The sequence below is a fragment of the Mastomys coucha genome, unplaced genomic scaffold, assembly GCF_008632895.1.
Source record: "Mastomys coucha isolate ucsf_1 unplaced genomic scaffold, UCSF_Mcou_1 pScaffold7, whole genome shotgun sequence".
In the NCBI taxonomy this organism is placed as follows: Eukaryota; Metazoa; Chordata; class Mammalia; order Rodentia; family Muridae; genus Mastomys; species Mastomys coucha.
This window is the reverse complement of record NW_022196913.1, coordinates 45,965,715-45,987,406: the sequence shown is the minus strand read 5'-3', so window position 1 is coordinate 45,987,406 and position 21,692 is coordinate 45,965,715. Positions and strand designations below refer to the sequence as shown.

Here is a 21,692-nt window from a genome sequence, read left to right as displayed (position 1 = left end):
GGGGAAGATGGAGTCAACAGGCCAGGGACATAAATATACCCTTGACTAACTGCTCGCTTTGTGTCTCACAGTTAAATGTTCATTTTATGAGAGTTTACGTCTAAGCGTTTGCAATATTTTTGGCCCCACACAGTTTCTGTAGGAGGACCATGGGCGAGAACCCCGACCAGGCTGCCTTCTCTAACTACCTTGGAAGAGGAGAAAAAGAGAAACTACAAAAGCAAATTTTGTTTTGGAGTTGTAGGCTTGCATTGACGGGCTAGGGTCAATTGGTTTCACCTCTTGTGATCTGCTGCTTTGCAGGGATGTCACTGGGCAGATTAAGTTTCAGGACAACATCTTCTTGACACAGCCCAGGTGGCTGTCTGCTGATGGCAACTAACCCTGATGCTAATAAATGACAAAAAGAAGAGAGGTAAGGGTCTCATTCCAACCCAAACAACACAGGTTAACTTAATTATCATGCAAAACATACCTCGTTCTCCAAAGGGTTACTAGAAGATAGTGTATCCCCACCTAAATATGGCTGCCTCAAAGGACATTTACTGTAGAGTCAATTCATGAACTTTTTACAGTCACATAGCAAAAAGAAAAAAAAAAAAACCCATCACCTGTCAACTCATTTACTCAATACACCTGGCCCAGGTGTGGGGTGGGGGTGGGGGTAGGAGGACATCAGGTAGGCAGGTTTTAACAAAGTGAGGTCCCAGACGTTGGCTGATATCGTGCTTAGCTGTTAGGTCAGTGGAAGCCAGTGGTCTGGAGAGCTGACATAGTCCATAGGTTTAAAGGTTCCTGCCGGTAGTTAAAGACTGTCAGGGCAGATACGGAGGTGGGTGATAAAATGCCTATTAAGGGGGCTGAAGACAGCCCATGATGCTTTTGGCTCTTGCTCTGCAACATTCCTATCCTTCACAGTCACAGAAACTTTAATTTGGTCTCTAGTCTTCATCATAGGCACGGTGTGTGGGGGGCAGGGGTCGGGCAGCCCTGCAGCCTCTGCAAGATAAAAAGAAAAGCCACTTGCTCAGTGCCGTGCCATTCTCTGTTGTAGGTGATCAGTGCAGTGCGGGCTCAGGAAGGCTGGGTAGCAGCGAGCAGAGCAGGCCAGCAGTGGCTGGGAAACCGTACTGTTTATAGTGCACAATACCCACCCCATCCGCCACACACACGCACGCACACGCATACACAAACTCTCAGCTACAGAACATTTGCAGGTGAACTTTGCGCCTCTGTTACTTTCCTTTTTTCCTATTTATTTATTTTATGTGTGCATTTGCCTGAGTGTACACATGTGGACCACCTGTGTGAAGCACCTGGAGAGGTCAGAAGAGGCTTTGGACCCCTGAGACTGGAGTTATAGGTGGCTGTGAGTTACCCTGTGGGTGCTGGGGGGACCAAACCTAGGTCCTCTGCAAGAGTAGCCAGTGCTCTTAACCGCTGAGCCATCTCCCCAGCCCCAAGTTCCATGGTTTATTTTTCAGGCTTGTTCAGCCTTCCAGTAAATTGTTGGTGTAGCTGTTGAAACCATCTCATGTCCAAAGCTTTCGAGCCTCAAAAAAAAAAAAAAAAAAAAGGTATGACGTTTCCAAGGCTCAAGGAAACGAAGTTACATTCCCAACATCTAATAATTGGCTAAGGTGGGATCAGATGGGGACTCTGACTGGGAAACCTTTGATCTTGCCTACTATCAAGAAAGGAGACGCCGAAAAGATGATAGAACAGACAGCAGACTCGACTGTGGTCTGGATGTCCATCCAGTGTTTGTTTATTGGAAGCTCAGCCTTCAAAACCATGGTAATTGGAGTGAGGGCTTTGGGAAGTAATCAGGGATAGCTGAAGTCCGCAGAATGAGACCTTCTTTCGGTGTCACTGGCTTTAAGAGAAGAAGGGAGGCCTGGATTTCTCTCTTGCCGTGTCTTATCATGTGATCCCCTCCACCTTGCCATGATGTAACAAGAAGACCATCACTAGATGTCAGCGCCAGTTCAGAGCCCAGAACTGTCAGCCAAATAAATCTACTCCTTCTAAATGATTTGCTCTCGGGTATTCTGTCTGTCATAGCATGGACTAAGTAAGACAGCAATCCATCCCTTACCTTATAATTTTAGATGGAGATGTATTTTTTTTTCATAGAAAGTAGGTTGGACAAAGCATCATTGTTCTGCCTGCCATGTAAAGTCCAAACGCATTGTTCTGGTACTCTTGGCAGAACCAACCTGGTAAAAGCAAGGCTATTCTAAGGAGAGATATGTGGGCCCCTCCCTTTGGCTATTAGACTACCGAACAATGGTCTCCAAGGAATTGGAATTTCCCCAGGAATCTTTTGCTGGGAAAAGAAGGCTGAAGCCCTGAAGCTGGTGCCAGCCAAAGGAGGGCCTTGTTTCCCAGGAAGAGACTTCGCATCATTCTGACCTGTCTGATGACCTTGCCTGATAGACCGGAGAAGCCTAGACAATGATGGGTCAGTGACGACTGGGGCTACATCTAAACCCAAACCTCATGTCAGTTCTCCCAATTTGAGGTGTCAATGAACTTCTTTACCTTCCCCATGTGGCCACAAGGAATAAATCTCCTCTCTCTGCTCGTCACAAGAATGTTTCACTGTCTGTTGGTGACAAATGGCCAAGCCTAACTCTTAGGGGACCAGGGTGAAGATCCCCTAAGAACTCAGGTGACATTGACTCTTGTATCCAATGCCTATTCATTTTTGAGGCCCACCCAGCACCAACTCCCTGTGAGCTTCAATCACTTATACCTCATACCAAGCATGTAGGCCCCACGTTAGGGTTCCTGCTGCTCTGTCATCCAGGATGCTCATCTCTGTTATTTTCTTGGCTAAAGACCCCACATCTACTTTTAGAAAACTCATACTTCAAAGTCCAGTTACCAGGAAAGCCACTCCGGCCCATATCAGCCCTCAGGAGCTTCTCCAGTTTTCAAAAGTGCTATCTATGATGCCCTCTAGCCTGTACCTCCTGTTTGACATGTACTAGATGCAACTCTGGATATCTGAGCATCCCCACATTTACAGGCTATTGAGTTAGGGCATGGATAACCAGGGCCAGCCAACAGGCTGGAAATGCAAGTTGTTTCTGGAAATGCAAGTTAGGGAATTCCAGGCATAGATATGCCAGGCATGACATCATAGAACTGGGAAGGTGTTAGTGTCCAGGAGCCTTGCAGAGAACAAAGAAGGAGGTCAGCCAACACTGGAGGACAAGAAAGGGGCAATACTGAGTGAGGGGTCTGGGTGAAAATGGATGGTCAAAGCTCTGGCTACGGTTTAGGTCAGAGGGCTGGAGTTTATTTTTGAGATGGGGAGACCATGTTGAACTTTAGAAATATGCTCACAATGCTTTCAGAAAGCCAGAGGTAGGGGGGAAGGTAGGGAGGGGGGACTGGAGAGATGGCTCAGTGGTTAAGAACACTGACTGCTCTTCCTGAGTTCAATTCCGAGCAACCACATAGTGGCTCACAACCATCTGATGACCTCTTCTTGTGTGTCTGAAGACAGCTACATTGAACTTATGTAAATAAATAAATCTTTTAAAAAATTAGCAGAATGCCAGAGGGCAAGCCGGAGATATGTTTGATGTTTTCTGAATATTCATGGAAATTAAACAAAACCAGAAAGGGTCTTAAGCACTTTCTTTCTTTTTTTTTTTATTTTAGATATTTTCTTTATTTACATGTAAATTTCTCCTTTCCCAGTTTCCCCTCCAAAAAACAAAGAAACAAACAAAAACAACAAAAACAAACCCCTGTTGCCTCCCACTTCCCCATGTCTGCCACCCCGCCCTCTCCCACTTTCTGGCCCTCGAATTCCCCTACACTGGGGCACCGAACCCTCACAGGGCCGAGTTCCTCTCCTCCCATTGCTGATCGAATTTGCAATCCTCTACTATACACATGCTGTCAGAACCATCAGACACCTCCATGTGCAGTCCTTGGTTGGTGGTTGAGACCCTGGGAGCTCTGAGGGTACTAGTTAGTAAGCACTTTCTCCCATCTTAAATATACATATTAAGTTATGAATCTCTAAGACAGGAATATAGAGGCTAGACTTATGAATTTTGGGCAGATAATTCTGTGCAAACACCTTTCATTCCATGCCCATTGGAACATGTTTAATGAATGCCATTTACATTTAGTCTGATGCATGTTTAATTGTATGTTAAAAATAGGGAAAGATTAGAGAATCTTAGAGATATATGTTTATTTTGCCAAATTGTGTTAAAAGCTAGCATTTTTGGGGGGCAATTTTTGAACAAAAGAATGAGACCAGCCCAGATTGCGAGTAGTCACGATAACTCAAGATTTCTTGGAGGTATGCACTATAAAGTTGGAATCCCACCAAGTGACTTTTTCAAATTGCTTTCATCTTTTTTTCAAAGTTCATTACCTTCCAGAAATTAAAACACTGAATCGATATTGAAGGATAAACCAATTCTTACTTATTTTCTCCCGTATTGTTCAATTTTCAATGATAAGAAAAGCCCTGCTTCCATACTGGGGCTTACCTCAAGAGTTCTTTTGGTTCATTTTGGGGACAGTTCTTATGGAAAGGCCACATCTAGTTTCTTTTTGCTTGAATTCTCTTCTGCATTGCAAAGTGAGAAGAGCCTACCCACTTCTGTCATCTCAGAAATGATGACTGAAGTCAGATATACATATTTGAAACAGGGGTATTTTAACATAGAAAGTGATCCATGCAAAATAACAATGTTCAACATGAAGTAAAAATTCTCTCAGGGTTGTCTGCCAATCTATTATCTCTGCCCTGCACCCCCCCCCACTTCTACAATAGGAGAGGTGACATAATGTTGAGCTAGTCTTTATTTGGGGACACCATTGTAAGCTAAATTCTAGCCTAACCTTTTAATGGTTTCTCCATGACAGTGTCTGACACCACAAATGAATTCCGTTGTCACAACTGATATGTTGTCGTTTGATCCTGACAGGAGCTGATCAGCACACAGCTCAGTTTTTCCACCAGACCCTCGGAACCAGCTGCTGTCGTTTGTCAGGCTCTGTTCTGCTGACATCTCTCAGACACAGGATCCCACTACTGTGACTACTGTGACCCTTTAAGTTCTTTGGTCTATGCTGAACTCAAAATAACCACAAAGACTCATTCTGACTTAGTGATTTTATTTTTCTGATCCAGCTAACTGGTGCTGTGCATTGAATCAGTGAAGAAGAATTAAGTCTGGAATCCACACAGGTTTTATTTATGAAGGCTAACAGTCTGACTAGTTGAGGCCTTGATTAAATACAGGGATACTGTTACCAGTCCATGGGCACTGGTATGTAACCATCATGAAGAAACTGTGTAACTGCCCCATCCCCAGCACTACCAAACAGAATTCCACCTGAGCTGCAGGTAGGCCTCTCTTCTTCTTCTTCTTCTTCTTTTTTTTTTAAACAAAGTGTTAAGATGAAGCTCCATGGCTTATAGAAGAGCTGGGCTCAGGCTATCTAGGAAATAATCCATGTCCAAAGAACCCACTGGCCTCTAAGGTTTACCAAAGTCCAGACAAGGGCTGCTATAGTCAACTGTAGGGCAGCCCACAGAACAGATTTTGTTTAACCAGCTGCCCAAGTTCCATGAAAGACCTTTGTTTAACAAGTAAATGTATTCTGGACAGAAAAGCAGAAGCAAAACACAAGTTGGGGTTTATCTCCATGGAAGAATGCCTTCCTGGTGTGCATGAAGCCCTGGGTTACAACCCAAACAGGACCAACAAATTCCCTAAATGAACAACAAAAATACTTTGCGAGTAAGATCAGACTGGGAAGATAAAATAAAGCATAGTAAAGAGGTTTGACAGTAAAGACTGGGAAACAACGTAGCTACTGCTCTGCCAATAATAGCAGCTTTTATATTTTTTCTAGGCACACGTTAGAGCATGCACATGTGCAAGCACACTCTCACAGGCTCTTGTACACACAGGGGCAGGGTGTGGGAAGAGAGAAAACTTATGATTTAGGTTTGAATTTCTCTTGACTTCTCATGGACCTTGAAAAACCAAGTAGCTCAAGTTACAGAAGCTCGAATTAAGAATCTGTAGAGACTTCAAACACAGTTCTAGTGTTGAGGGTACAGTTAGGGTTACAGCTTAAGTTTAGGTTAGTGATGAGTTCACAATGGCAGATCGGTCTCAGTCTAGGGAAGTAAGAGAATACACCTATTCAGATGGTGTTACACAAACGGTGTCAGCTCGACCTCTGAGAAGAAAAGGCGAGTTCATCTACTTCGGGGAAGTAGACTAGCAGACACATTAGGTTTGAAGTGGAGTCTCATGAACATGGAGGTCAGCTCAGAAAGAGGACCAGGTCTCTTCTTCAGGACGAATCTCACCCATTTCTATATGGTGTCCTAATACCTTTATGTATCACTGATTGGAGTCACCCAATGGCACTGGTCCCAACATAAAGGGACAAAGAAGGAACGGCAGGCTTATGAAAACTCTCAGGTCCTCTTCTCAAGGTGTCCTTGCCACAGCTGGAAATGACTTCCGTGTTTGTCTGCACAGTCCCTGCAGAGGCCAGAGCACACTGTGTAATGTGCTGTGTGCTTTTCAAGTCAAAGGCTCTGGACATGAAAGCACCTGCCCTTCGGGGGTCTGAGCTATAGTTATTTCTGTACAACAATAAACAAAGCCAATAGCAACAGGATCTGAGGTGGCTGGTGACCTGGTGGCACAGCTAACAGGCACGTCATGCCTGTCCTTCAGGGGACCTCACTTAAAAGTCACTGTTGTGGCTTCCTCAGCGTGGACATATTTGTTCTAGGGAATGCAAGGAATTTGCTGGCTGAGCAAGTTCATCCATTCTGCTTTGTAAGACTCCTCTCCATAACTGTTTCTAAAAAAAGAAAAAAAAATCCCCCCAGCAGGCTCTGTCACAGAAGTAACACCCTGGTCAAGGGGCAGTTTAATTGAAAGAAATTTTTCAAAAATGCAACATACTTACTCCAGAACATCGAATCTAGTTCTTGCTTGCTTTATTATCACTTCCTAGATACTGTCTACCTGTCCTGATGACAAATGGCTGACGGGAAGAGGCAGAATTATAGGCTGAATATAGAAATTATTCCCAGTTTACTGGTGTATAAATTGAGAGTCACAGAAACTGAACATGGCCATGTTAAAGCACAGGGTGGCAGGCTAGGATTTGATAGGGAACTGTCATGGCACTGTAAAGCTGTGGAGTATTTGTAGTAGACCTCTTCCCCCAAACGCCATGTAACTGTCACTAGCTTCGTACTATATTCAACTTGATAAAGTCTCATTAGGCTATGTACTATATTCAATTTGATAAAATATCGTTAGGCATTAATTATTTGAATTTAAAAAAAAAATCTATCAATCAAGGCCCGGCTAATGACATAGTTAAAAAATCATATTATTACAACTAATGTAATAATTTTTATTTGTAAATAACCCTCAACACTGTATCTTAAACATTCTTCAGAAGTAAAAACTGATTAACGACGGCATGCAGAAACCATGCTTTTGCTCATGTTTCATTTACTCACTTATGAGTTAAAACAAAAAAGTAGCCATGTCTTAAGGGAATAAGTCCAAAAACACAAGCTAGTTTGGCTGCCTAAGTGGAAAAAGATGGAACACGTCTGCCATCTAGCGGCGGAATGTGGCCAGGCAACTGAACCAGCCAACACAATTAATTCCCTTCTACAAACTCTCCTCAGGACTATGAGCCCAACAGTGGCTCTGGTGAAAAAAAAAAAAAAAAAAAAAAAAGGGAAGCAAGCAAGCAAGCAAGCTTGCTTCAGTGCAAGCAAGCAGTCTTAAGAGGTCTTAAGATGCTTCTCAAGTGTTTCTGGAGGTAGACCCAATTTCTCTCTGAAAGATCCACCATGGGTCTTGTTGATTTCCTTCACTGTCCCTAATTTATGAATTAACAAGGGTTAGGCGTGCACGCCCATTCAGTGAGTCTGAGCTCTTCTCTCCTGCCTGAGCAGTGCTTGGCCTGCACAAGGCTTGGAATAGGACTCAAGTGTCTTTTTTCTGGGTTTTCTGTCTCTGATCTTGTCTGAAATTTAGGGTCTTCTTGCAATGCTCAGCAGGTATAAAATGTGCATGGATAGTTACCATTTTGAGAAACATTTCAAAATATTATTCTGGTCCCTCCCAAAATAATACAAAGTAATAAGCTTTGTGTCCATTTTTTCAAGATGCACATTTTGTCTCATGTTTCTGTTTGGCTTGAGTGGGTTCATGGACTGTGTGGGAAAGGCACTTAGGAATTTTGGACTTCTTATGGCAGAATGAGAATGTTCTGTTACAAAAAAAAGGAAAGTTAAACTTCAGTTTAGTAAACATAAGAATTAGATAAACACCAGTATACATGAAAATTGTCTGCATCCTTAACATAGTTAGGCTTTTTGTCCCAGTGACATTCATAGTGAGTGGCTCTCTGCTCCCTTCTCAAGAGGATGTTTAGCCTGGCATCTCCCCCAGAAATCTTAAAAACTCTTGACTCAGCTTTGACTCCAGAGGTTCCATAATGCTGTATAAGTGTGTGTCAAGGTCAATGCCAGATGCCTTCCCATCATTCTCCACTTATACTCGAACTTTCTCCACCGTATGGGTCCTGGAGATTGAACTCAGGTCATCAGACTCAGTGGCAAGCACCTTTAGTCACTACCCATCTCACTAGGGTGACCTTATTTTTAGACATAGAGTCTATACTGGACCTAGAACTTATCAATCAGGATTGGCTAAGGAGCAAACACCAGGGAGACTTTGGTCTCCATGACCCTAGAGCATGAGTATGTAGGGACATGCCATGGCATTTGACTTTTTACACGTGTGCTGGACCTCTGGACGCAGCCAGCATTCCTGACTGAGCCACTACCCCAGTCCTGTGACATCATTTTTAGAATGGTGACTTGTAGAAATAAATTCTTATGTGGCCCAGGATTGGTTTAGGACAAGATTGGCTTCCAACAAACATAAAGCTGACTAAATTGCCTTTCAACTTGCTTAGCCTTCTCAACAGTTTCAAAGTCCACAGGTGAAACTGGCCCAGACAAAACTGACAGAAGATCCAGAGAGGCCATGTGGTTGTATTTTCTATGGCCTTTGTGGCACCATGATTGGGCCCAGGATCTTACACATTCCAGGTAAACAGCCTCCACGCCATGCCACTGGTATATGAAAACACAGCGAGTCCACTGCGCACGAGGCGAGAAAACACAGAATGGAAATGGGCCAAGAGTTCAGCACTGTATAAAGTTTTTAAAGACAGGTTTATTTATATATAAGTGCATGAAATTGAATACAGAAACTTTATTAAAATACTGTATATTACAAACTTTAATCCAATAAATTCTGTGTAATGACATTGAAGTGCTGGATTCACTTTAACAGATGTTCTGTGTATTTTCAGCAGTTCACCCTGTATATTACAAAGAGGAGAGCCATGTGCAGATGGATCTCGGAAGTTGTCCTGGGACCAGACGCAGATGGTGTAAGTTGTGCATCTTTCCATTACAGCAATGAATTGAACTGCACTCCTATCTTCTGAGGCCAACTTTCAAGAATCAAAATAACTTGCATATGTTTATTGCTGCCCTTTGAAGAAAATGTGTGGTGAAAAATAATTTAAAATAAGGACCAGCATCTCTGAGGCTAACCTGATGCTTACTGCGATTAAAATACTTAAAATTCACTGCAAAATTTGTGTCTCCAGGAGTTATACTATATACACAATGAGATTTGTACATGACTTGGGAAATAAAAAAATCGCTCATATAAAATTAAAAATCAATAGTATACAATATTTACAACCTGTTAGGTATTACATATAAACATAGCTTAAATAATCCTTCAAAATGAAATTGTTTTATGTAAACATGCAATACACATACTCATACAGTGTAGTTTATAGTCTTAACAGAAGGGGAAATTGTGTTCACATACCGCGGGTACTTCATCAAACACACTTTTGTCTGAGTATATCACCCTCCAACGTCTACTCTTCCTGTCTTTAAGCTTCACAGTACATTTAGTATTTCTATTGTAAAAATAAATCCCTGATGGTAAACATATTTCTAAAGGTTACATAAAGTGTCTGCCTTTGTACTACAATATTAAACTAACACTGTCCACACCGGAATCTCTAGTTTACGTAAAACTCAACTTTAAAATCCCGCATTTAATTTGTTTGACTACATTTTTCTAATTTCATACTTACTTGGAAAAAAAGAAAGAAGATGAGGAAAATGCCCCTATGTGGTGAAGGACTGTAAAAGCGGCTGTCATCTGTCATAGTGGCTAATTTCTATGGAACTGGAACTGTGAAACGTAAGTAGCTAGACTTGTCTCAGTAGCCCACTCTAAGCTCTGGAATCGCTGCAGGTGGTGTGCACAAAGCCAGCGCATTGGCCAAACCCCAGACCTCCTTAAGTCCACTTTGCAAAAGGTTCTTAACTTTCAAGGCACTGAGATATCATTTAGCTTTTAAAAAAATTATACTGTGGTTTAGCTAAATGGTTCATCAGTGGGCTGGTGCAATTAGGTTCTTAATATCTGCTAGATCAGCTATACTTATGCTACTTTAACAAAGCCATGTCAGCATACAACTAAAGCTGCTCTCTCATACAGAGACATCGTAAGGCAGGGGCTAAGACTTAGGCTAGAACCGCGGGTGAACATTCTGCCAGATTATACGGCTACAATGAGCTGTGGGGAGCTTCCTATTTGTTCATCTAAACAGGTGGAGCTCATGACTAACGGTGTGTACAGGGAAAGAGTGAGAGTGTTCCTAAATTTCTTCATGGAAAACACATCTACTATCACAAACACTATGAAAAAAAAAAACCTATGCAAACAAGAGTATTTTTCTTTCTAGGAAGAAAACTTTAAAACTATTCTATCCCAACCACTTTCAGTGATGAAACGTAAACACTTTGACTTAAAAAGGAGGAGCCATGCACGGTGGTACACACCTGCAATCCTGGTACCTGACAGGCTGAGACAGAAGGATCACAAGTTCAAAGCTAGTTTCGGCTACAGAGTGAGACTCTATCTCAAAAATATAAAACTTAAAAACAAAACAAAACAAAACAAAACAAAACCTTTACACATCAGTAGCTTTCCCAAGCTACTGTTCATTTAGACAAGCCTCTAAACAAGTTAGTCTTGAAAAGACCCCCCAGTACAGGTCTAGGAGGGAAAGTACTCTGCTCATGGGGTCCAGATGATCAGCATCAGAGTACAGACCTAGGCAGTCCCTGAAAGGGAATGGCTGTATCACGGAGCCTAGACACACCAGGATATCATCTAAAGGGAAACGGGGGCATCACATGGACTGCCTGCCTATCCCCCAACCCCTGTGCCTTCAATGCATCCTTTTCAATGAGATAATAACTACAGCATAAACATGGGCACTGAACAGTCTCTCTAGACCAGCATTTCACCTTCTGTCAAGGACTGTACACATCTAAGTTAGGATGTATGGTATCTGCTTTGGAAAGGAGAGGAATTGTTAGAAAAACTGCTAAATATATTAGTTTGCAAAACCAAAAAGGCCATTATGTATGTTCAACACATGTGCCACATACATAGGTAAAGAATGTGAAAGCCGATCTAATGAAGAAATGACTCTGCATCACAGCTTGGCTTGCTCAGAGAGATGAGTGCTGCCACTGCCCTCAGAAAGACATAGCCAGTGCAGCACCCTGCTTCCTGAAAACATTTCATATAGGAAGCATTAATTTCTCCCAAACAGATTCCAGCTATATTCTAAGATAGGCAAATTCAGCAACTAACCCACCACACTGTATCACCTACAGAACACAGGGTCCTCAAGGAAGGACAAATCCCCCCCCCCTCGCCACACACACAATATGCTGTGAGCACCTGTGTTTTGTAGAGCCCACACTCACTAGAGCCCACACTCACTAGAGCCCACACTCACTAGAGCAAACTTCTCTTTCCATGGTGGTTTACAGTCTTAACAGGATGGAGGAACTATGCTTGCATAACAGTGAATTTTTTTCATATGCTCATGTTTTTGTGTATTAGCCTCTGTAACAATTTCCCCCCCTTTGAATTTCCCTCTGTTAGAAATGGTATTGCACATTTAAGAAACATTAGATTTTAAAAATCGAATAATGTCCTTTATATCCTGAACAGTTTCAAAGGGTGAGAAATTATGGATAATTAGGAGACTACTGGATGACTGTCAAGTCTAACGACTGAGAATATAGCCCCTGATTTTAAAAACAAACAGTAATCTAGCCAATCCTACTCAACCTATGTTACCATACTTCTCTGTAATCTAAAGCCATTGTCAGAAATTCCTCAGTGATGTTTCCATATTCTTTATGTCTTTTAAACAGATTAAATAGGGATGTTTCCAAAGGTTGCTTTGAGATAGTCTTAAAAAATGAAAAATGTTTTCAATGGCAAGAGCAATGTTGTCTGCAGACACTTCAGAAAGAGCTTTTAGCCTCATTACCCAAATTTACAATAGTAGTATTTTTTTTAGTTAAATAAGAGAGGGAGAGAGAGAGGAAGAAAGGGAGAGAGAGAGGAAGAGAGAGAGATAGAGAGAGAGGGAAGAAGGGAGGGAAGGAAGGGAGGGAGAGACAGACAGACAGACAGACAGACAGAAGCCAGAGCCATGCTCACAGTGACAGATGACAGATAACCAGGAGGGGCAGGAGCTAGTACAAGGGCAGTACTTTGCATACGGAACCAAGTCAATGGATATTCTGAGTCAAGCCAAAAGTCAAGGAGGAAATGCTAGCCATATCCAACTCTTTCTACATTAACCAGTGGTGACTAGAACCTGTAATGTATTCCTATTTACCCACCATGCTCACCACCATCAACTCTCCAAAGGCTTCTTAGAAAAGTTATCTGTTGACTTTAAAGGGGCAAAGAGGAGGTAATGAAAGTAAAATTATATGAAAGTCTTTTTTCTTAAAACATGCAGAAAAAAATTAGAAATGGATGAAGGTGAATTTCACAAAATCCCATCCCAATGGGTATGGCAAAATATAACTTTAGAATTCTACTGACTTACTGTCAGATACATACTGTTTACCCACAGGAGGTATTTATCAATTCAAAGTGAGACCTGAAGCTGAGAATGGTTAAATGATGCTCAAAGTGAACAAAGTGACAGAGCATGGACGCCAGCCTGTCCCACTCGCTTAAAGTCTAGTCCTTGTCCCCTAGTTCAGAGCAACATCTAAGACACTGAAATGTCCAACTCAGAGGCTGAGATGGAAAAAGAAAAATGAGGTCTCAGGAGGGAGAAAGGATGAGTAGTCAGGAAGCAGTAAGGTACTATTCCAACCTTTTTAGGGTTTGAAATTGTTTGTAAGTTCCTGGTAGACTCAGGGAATCCTATTTCAGCCATCCTTGTACATAGGATCTATACAACAGAACTCAGCAAACTGAGCTGCATAGTGAGTACCAGCCTTGGCCTCTCAAAGAAGGCACCCAGCCTTCCGAGTTGCAAATGGAAGGTCTTGAAGCACTGTTTCCTACAGCATTCTCTGATCTTTATTATCTTTGTTCTTCACAATACACCTTATTTCCTTTCTTTCACAAAAGATCCCCTGAAGGCTTAGAAAAGGAGCCATGGAATGCTGTGTTACAAATAGGAAGAAAGGTCCTAGGTAAGACTTTAACACTGGATGATATACATGAGGATTTACGTTAACCATGTCTCCTGAGAGGCCAATGGAACTGTATCAGGGCCCATGTCCTGCACCCCCTTCCCAGGAAAGTTATCAGGCTCCCCTCTTAGCTCCCATGAGGCTGTGGTGCTAAAGAAGAAAATGTACTGCTAATTCATGGCTGAGTTTTTAAGAAAATGGAACTAACTATGTCAGTGAGGGCTTCTGTCAGGTCCAAATCAAGGGTCTCCAGCAAAACCTTAAATATTTAAAAGATCATTTAATTGAACAAATATACCAACTTCTCCAGAAGAACAGGAAAATGTTCATCAAACAAAGCTTTCCAATTGGACTGTATTCATATATAGCTACCTATATATGTATATATAATGATATACTTATGTGAATATATGTATTTCCTTAAACACTTTGTCTCTATAAGAAACAGCTTCTTGAAAACTTCCCCATATAAATAGATAGATAGTTTCATAAATCCACACTACTCAACTGCATTTCAAAATACCAAGAATGATAGTTATACAAAATCCCAATGGGAATAACTGAAGAAACTAAAAATGCCCCTCAAATTAAAAGTGCACCACACAAACACAATCCTTAATGCAAATCAGCTTGACAATGAGATGACTGCAGGACAGTCCAGAAAGTGGTAATTAACCCTCTTAGATTTTCATCCTAGAGCACTAAACAAGCTCAAATCTCTTTGGTCCATTCATTCACATATTCAAGGTGTCAAGTTAATTTTTAGTTAGTTTTAGATTTGAACAATGGGCTCTGTATTACTTTAACATGATAACTTTCTTAGATAAAATAACCATGTTAAAATAAGTATTTGTTCTGTACAATGTCAGTGACAGTTGAGTCTCACGCTGGCCCACAAAGCTCTGAGTTGCTGACAAGAGCAAAGCCAGCCAAACAGGAGAGGAGAACCAGGGTTATGTGGAAAAAATGCTTACGTTTAAGTTTAGAAAAGAGCAAGAATACAAAGGAAGCCAGGGAAGAACAGTAGGCCTGGACACAACAGAAGGGGTCAATTTCAGACCTGCTTTCTGACATCTCTAACGCTGCTTATTGGTTGATTTCTGGGTTGTTAAATTTCCAAGCCACATTATTAGTAAGTCTAAGTTGGCTGATGCACTGGCAAAAGCAGCTCCTCCAAAAACTGACAATATATTCTTTTGTTAGAGAAAAGGGAGTATGGATAATAAAAGCCTTCAACCAAATTAAGTTAAGGAGCTCAAGGTGCTATGCTATTTAGATTACCTATAAATTTATAATTTCTACAATGGGTCTTCTCTTAAGTTAGCACATTTGTAATTACAACTGGTTAACACACACATACACTCAATTCAACCAAGGTCTGCACTTTCCCAACTTCTTGCATTTGTAATAAACAACTGCGTGTTTTTCTAAACCTCCTAAAAGGTTTTATAAACAAAGTACACTTCCACTGTTAATGAATGTGACCTGAGACTCTATTCCACTCAGGTAATAACTTAGAAATGCAAACTTATATCATACTACTAATATCCCCCTTAGATAAAGGTTCTGTGCTGTCTTGATATACTCAGACTAACTGCCAACTTGAAAATGATCCACTCAGTTCCCCAGACTTCCCAAGGGTAATTCTTACCCTGCCACATACACAGAGGGACACAGTTTACTGCTTTTCCTATGCAAGGTACTTCTTATTTTTCTATAAATGAAGCATTCTTAATCCCAGAGCCTAATTTAGGCCACTCTCAAAGCAGTTAGTACTCCAGAACCCAAGACATCCAAGACACATACACAGTACACACAATCGCACTGCAATGAATTAGAAGGTTTTGTGAGGTGGGAGGCAAAAACCTTTAGAAAGTTTGAAGAATGCAACATGCATTTCAGACTTTTCCTTACAAAATTTATAAGAAAAATGTAAATTATATTTTTATGACACACAAGTGACAATGTGTCTGACTCATAAAGGTTTGACCCATATAAATAGAAGATGACATATGAGGGAACCATGAAAGGTGTAGGTTACTGAAAAGTATGCACCCTACAAGCCTATGAGTCTGTAGAACAGCTCAGCTAGCTCACTAGGAGGCTAGTGGTTTTCACATAAATAGAACAATAACACAAGAGACATATTAAAGCCCCAAGTCCCAGAAACACTCAGCTTTATGAACCGAACACCTTCCTTAGTACTGAAAGCCACTATCCAACATTCATGTGGGAGTTAACATGACAAAGCAAAGCCTGGCTACATTACCTGAATCCATGTCAAGGATATTCACAGCACTCACCTACGTTTACACTTGCAAACTGTCACATGATCAATGTTAACAGAAAGGAAAGTTTGGCACATAGATCAATTTCTCAAAAACGTTCCTGTAACTTAACACAACACTGTTGAGAACGATGATTTCAACACCAATGTTAACCTGATTGGCAGCTAAACAAGGTGCTTTTTCTTGCAGCTTCACATACTGTCTTGTGCACCTTGCCTGGGATGGAGGCACATAAGGTGCAGTGCGGTAGTGCAATCGCTTGGACGCCAGAGGGCAGGCTTTCGACACGGCTCACGGTCTTCTGAGGCTTTAACTTGCTGGGTCCCTGCTTGTAGCACTTCATTTCAGCTGGTTAACAATACCTCTCCGGGGAATCTGTACACCCATTTCCTTAGTGAAGAAGACATTCCCTCAGAACTCAAAGTGTGGCGAGGATCCTTGAAAAGGAGATGATAAGTGTCAGTACAGTCTGCCCCACGCCCCACACCAGGGCTTCCAGGGGGGCCATGTTCTTCCCAGCCACTCTGTAGATGCCGGCCACTGCTGCACCTGTGAGAAGCAGAAGCACAGAGTCATCCACGGCACACCTGACACATGTCTGCTGCAAGTCACCTTTCCGTGTACCCAAACAGAATACCTCAGCACATCTTCACCTCATAGATTTACTGCTGCACATGGTTGGCTAAAAGCTACCTTTACCAAACTCCACAGACCCACCCAATTCAAGAATGGTTCAACTGAACACTACAGTACACAGTTCACTCTCATCGCTTTTAACGTGAGGATATTTTCAATAACTGCCATTCATGCTTTACTCCAGAATAAACTCTCATCCTATTCCTTTAAAATACATACATTGAAAAGGAAAGAAATAGGTACTGGCCCCAGTGCTACGTGCACTCATTCTAGACAGCAGTCACGGCAGGAAGAACTATCAGTGCCGCACAGCTCAACTAACAGTGATGGCATAGCCATCCTGTTCCTACCTCACATCATGCCATCAGGTGACTAAATAAGAAAATGCTCCAAATAAAACCACAACTGGAAACTTGGAAACCAAGTGAATGGGCCCAGTATACTACAAAAGAGAGGGCCTTAAAACCACAAGGAAGGAAGTGGGGAGGGAGGAAGGGAGGTTAGAAGGAAAGGAGGAAGGGAAGGAGGGAGGACAGGCAGGAGAAAAGAGAAAAGGGGAGGAGACAGCAAAGGAAAAGTAGTAGAAAAGGCAGAGTGCCAGGCACAGCGGCACCCCCTCAATCACCGCTCCCAGGAAGTAGAGGCAGATGGTTCTCAGTGAGTTCCAGGCCATCCTTTCTCAAACAAACATGGGTTGGTGAGATGGCTTGATGTTTAAGAGATCTGGGTTCAATTCCTAGCATCCACATGGTAGCTCACGACTACTGGTAACTCCAAGGGATCCAATGCCCTGTCTGGCCTCCATGGGCACCAGACACACAAGTGGTACACAGACATATATGCAGGTGAAATGCTTATATAAAAATATACAAATTTAAAAAGCAAACAGCAAAGCCCTAGATGTCAGCAAGTGATCTCTGCACTCAGGGACAGCATTCTCAAACTGAGGAGCCCATCCTGCTGCCTTTACCCTTTTTAATTTTCCTGACATGGTCAGACCAGTCTTAGCTAGAGTCATACAAATTTTACTCTATTTTCTGCAATAATTTGGATTAAAAAAGAGGGAGGGTAAATGTTCTTTAAAATTCTAGTAGGGATGCCCTAAATACCGTATTTGAGTCTGGAGATTGGGGGAGACAACATTTTAATGATTTAAAAATACTGTTCCATGAGTACGCCTCCTTAAGTCCATTTTGACATTTTACTCTTACTAGCATGTAATTGTTCGATAACTATTACATTTTAAATTCTCTACCTCTGACTACACTTCGGTTGCTTTTTCAGTCCCAGTCTGTACCTGACTTAATGCTTAGCTTGTTGCCAGTGCACTTACCTCTTCATAGCACCAGGCCTCTGTGAATCCTTCCTAAACACAGCTGACCAAGCTTCACAAGATTTCCTCACACCAATACAACCAAAGTGTGAACAAGAAATTCATGCACATCAGGTGTTTAGGATTTGTGCAAAGCACACAGCTCCTTCTGAGGAGACAGTTTTATCTCTAATGAGAGGGAAGATGAGTTCCTTAAGTGGACACGCCACATACTCTAACATTCCAGACCTTCCCAAGTAAGTTCTAACAAAAACATACTCATGCTTTGGGGGGATCCAGTAGATACACTCTGAAATTCCTATGAAGGAGCAGTCCATACAGTTGGCTGCATGAACCGTGAACTACCTAGGACACACTCACTAGACCACAGCACCTCCACTACACACTACAAAACCACAGAGGCCAAAGAACTATGGCCCTGCTGAGAGAGTAGAAAAAGATGAAGCAATCACAAGGGCTGAGAGATGGATCCCTGGAGGTTGAGAATACAGCAAACAAATAGGCAGCACTGATAAGTAACTGACAGGTTACTTCAGTGGGTACTGGGGTAAAAACTGACTTACCGGGGAGGAGGGGATCCCAACTAACACTGAAAACAAAGGTAGACTTAGGCCAGGAATGAGTTACAGTCTGACTACCAGATGCCTGTTTCTGTGAATAGCTTTCTTTGGAACAAGTGGTGTCCATTCACTTTCCCACATCTATGCTTTGTGCTACAACAGCAGGCTTAAGTAGCAGAGATCACTGCCTCCTGAGTCTAAAACATTTACCATCTGTTCTTTAAGAAGATTGCTCCGGACCCTTTGTGGTGGTTTGAAAAGGCCTGGCCTCTGCAGACTCTTATGTTTGAATGTTTGGCCCATAGGGAATGGCACTATTAGGAGGTGTAGCCTTGTTCAAATAGGTGTGGCTTTGTAGGAAGAAGCAGGTCACTGTGTGTGTGTGTGGTGTAGGGCGGGCTTGAGGTCTCCTATGCTTAATTCCATTCTCTTCCTAGGTGCCTGCAGATGACAGCCTCCTCCTGCCATATTTGAATTAAGATGTAGAACTCTAGGACTCTAGGCTCCTCCAGTGCCATGTCTGCCGGAATACTGCCATGCTTCCCAACATGATGATAACAGAGTGAACATCTGAACTGTAAGCCAACCCCAATTAAATGTTGTCTTTATAGGAGTTGCCTTGGTCATGGTGACTCTTCACAGCAATATCTACTCTAAATGAATTAAAGACTTTACTAGAGTAGGTAAAGGTTTAAAATAAAGGATATATATCAGAGTGTCTTTTTATTCTGGTATGAGACAAAATTTTTTAATGCCCCAAATTATAAACCCTAGTGGGACACAAACAAACAAACAAGCAAACCTGTAAACTATATTACATTGCTATTTAAACATTTCTACTTAATAAACTCACTACACGAAGGGAACTGGTAAGAACATGGGAAAAGTGATTTGCAAAACCCAAACCAGTCTGAGGTCCTCAGTGTGAATACATGAGAAGCATCTGGAAGGCAGTAAGGAGAGAGGTGTGGCCAAAGCAGAGCACAGAATCAAGCAATGTGCAGAAGGGAACGCTTTGTGAACAGTGAGTGGAGAAAGAGATGCTGAGACTCACCAGTACACAGAGAAATGCAAATTAAATCAGCCAAAAGATGTTGCTCTACATCTTTAGATTAGCTAAAATACTTATAAAAGACTAGTTAAAATGGGGCACAATATAGAAATAAAGCCATTTGTTTTTTCATTTTAAAAACTTTGTTTGTAACAAGGTGTGGTGGCACATGCCTTTGATCCCAGCACTCAAGAGGCAGAAGCAAAGGCAGGCAAATCTTTGAGTTCCAGGCCAGCCTGGTCTACAGAGTGTGATACAGGACAGCCAGGACTACAAAGCGTGCACACGGGCACATAGACATGCACATAGACATACATAGACATACATACACACACACACACACACACACACCACAAAGAAGCTCTTTGTGTATGTGACAGGGAGCAGGCTGTATGTGCTTATATGTAGAGGTGAGAGAAGGGTGCTAGGCATCCTGGTCCTGGGTGTCCTCTCCTGTCACTCTCTACCTAACTCCCAAGACAGCAAACCTCACTGAGCTGGAAGCTCACTACTCTGCAGCTAGGCTATCCCAATACTCCGACTCCCTCCCTAGTGCTGGGGCTACAGGCTTGCATTGCCACAGCCAGGGTATTGCATGGGAGCTGGGGCACCAACTCAGGTCCTCACATTTACACAGTAAGTATTCACACACAGAGTTACTTCTCTAGCACCACTCTAACCCACCCCTTTTCTGTTTAAATCAAACTGGGCAGTATCAATACAAACCAAAATGAGAAGCATAAACACAAAAAAGCCCAACGACACATCACTTGTTCTCGGAAATAAAATCTAAGTAACAACATAATGGATATGTGTCAATATTCATCCCATCAGCATCATACTGATAAGGATATTCAGCAACTGCTTAACTCAATGTATAAGCCACCAACAAGCTACATTAAGAAAAGACATACAGGGGCTGCAGCAAGAGCTCAGTGGTTAAAAGCACTGAATACTCCTCCAGAGGACCTGGGTTTTTCTTCTCAGCACCTACATGGTAGCTCACAACCATCTGCAAATCCAGTTCCAGGGGATGCGATGTTCTCTTCTAGCCTCTGACAACACTGCATGAATGTGGTACATAGATATACAAGCAGGTAAAACACCCATATGCATAAAATAAAAACAGAAAAGATTTTTTTTAAAAAAAACAAAGAGAAAGAAAAGACATACAGCTAAGTATTAATAGTTTTCTTAATTCATCTTTGCAAGTCAAAAAATTACTAACAAAACATTTCTTTATGTTCTTGCTAAACCAAGAACCAAATTTTTATCTGAACTTGTGGCAACTTACATTTTCAAGGATTTCTAAACATTTCACTGCAGTTTTAAAAAGCATTAATTTATTATACTTGCCATGGAACTGGAAGTGGGTTGGTCATATGTACACAGATATATTAGACATAAATGGAGGTAGAATTAAGTTCCCCATACACCCTTAAAAATCTTACAATGATATATCCACATGATTAGTGTTTACAACATCTGAGCAAACTGCTTCTCTCTCCACTGCTCATAGACTATTACAACAGTAGCCCATACTGACTGTCCCTGTCTCTTGGGATGTCACTACAGTGACCAGCACATAGCTATCACCTAGTTCAGACCCTGACACGAGTATAGATTCTACTCATAGCTCTTAACTCCTCTTCCTTCACTTTTATTTCCCTTCTTGATTCTACCCACTTCCCCACTCTAACCCACCCCTTTCAACCCCATTCACCCAGCCAACAGTACAACTGTCTAGGTAGTTTTACTACTAGGTGTGGCAATGAAGGCTCTTCCTTTAAGAGTTTTCTCTTGCTTCTTTTCATATACTCTGTAAAGTTATAAAACAAAATCTCTGACTGAAGAGCTTTGCCCCATATCAACCCCCTTTAAAAGTTATCTATTTGTGGCCCAGAGATGCTCTGTATACCTCAAAGCCCATTCCACAGAGGTTCATATATACATCTAAGCCCACCCACTGAGGTTCATGTATACCTCTAAGCCCACCCACTGAGGTTCATGTATATTTCTAAGCCCACCCACTGAGGTTCATGTATATTTCTAAGCCCACCCACTGAGGTTCATGTATATTTCTAAGCCCACCCACTAAGGTTCATATATACCTCTAAGCCCACCCACTGAGGTTCATGTATATTTCTAAGCCCACCCA

The 21,692-nt window shown here is 41.9% G+C and overlaps 1 protein-coding gene and 3 long non-coding RNA genes across 4 annotated transcripts in view; 2 read left to right on the top strand and 2 right to left on the bottom strand.

The window, feature by feature from the left end:
- Positions 1-1,739: 1,739 nt before the first annotated feature.
- LOC116081454 lies at positions 1,740-2,214 on the bottom strand. Its single transcript, XR_004114903.1, has 2 exons — positions 2,099-2,214; positions 1,740-1,876 (listed from the first exon to the last, which is right to left on the bottom strand). It is a non-coding gene; the product is annotated as an uncharacterized LOC116081454 (long non-coding RNA).
- Positions 2,215-2,361: 147 nt separating this feature from the next.
- Positions 2,362-9,705, top strand: LOC116081450. The gene is made up of 3 exons (XR_004114899.1): positions 2,362-2,464; positions 4,965-5,386; positions 9,421-9,705. It is a non-coding gene; the product is annotated as an uncharacterized LOC116081450 (long non-coding RNA).
- Positions 9,260-21,692, bottom strand: part of Tmem170b (transmembrane protein 170B) — a 39,569-nt gene continuing 27,136 nt past the window's right edge. The window contains exon 3 of the mRNA XM_031358027.1: positions 9,260-16,503. Within this exon, the coding sequence (XP_031213887.1) occupies positions 16,373-16,503 (131 nt within the window). The 3' untranslated portion in view covers positions 9,260-16,372. The remainder of the gene's footprint in view (positions 16,504-21,692) is intronic.
- Positions 16,720-19,096, top strand: LOC116081455. The gene is made up of 2 exons (XR_004114904.1): positions 16,720-16,958; positions 18,921-19,096. It is a non-coding gene; the product is annotated as an uncharacterized LOC116081455 (long non-coding RNA).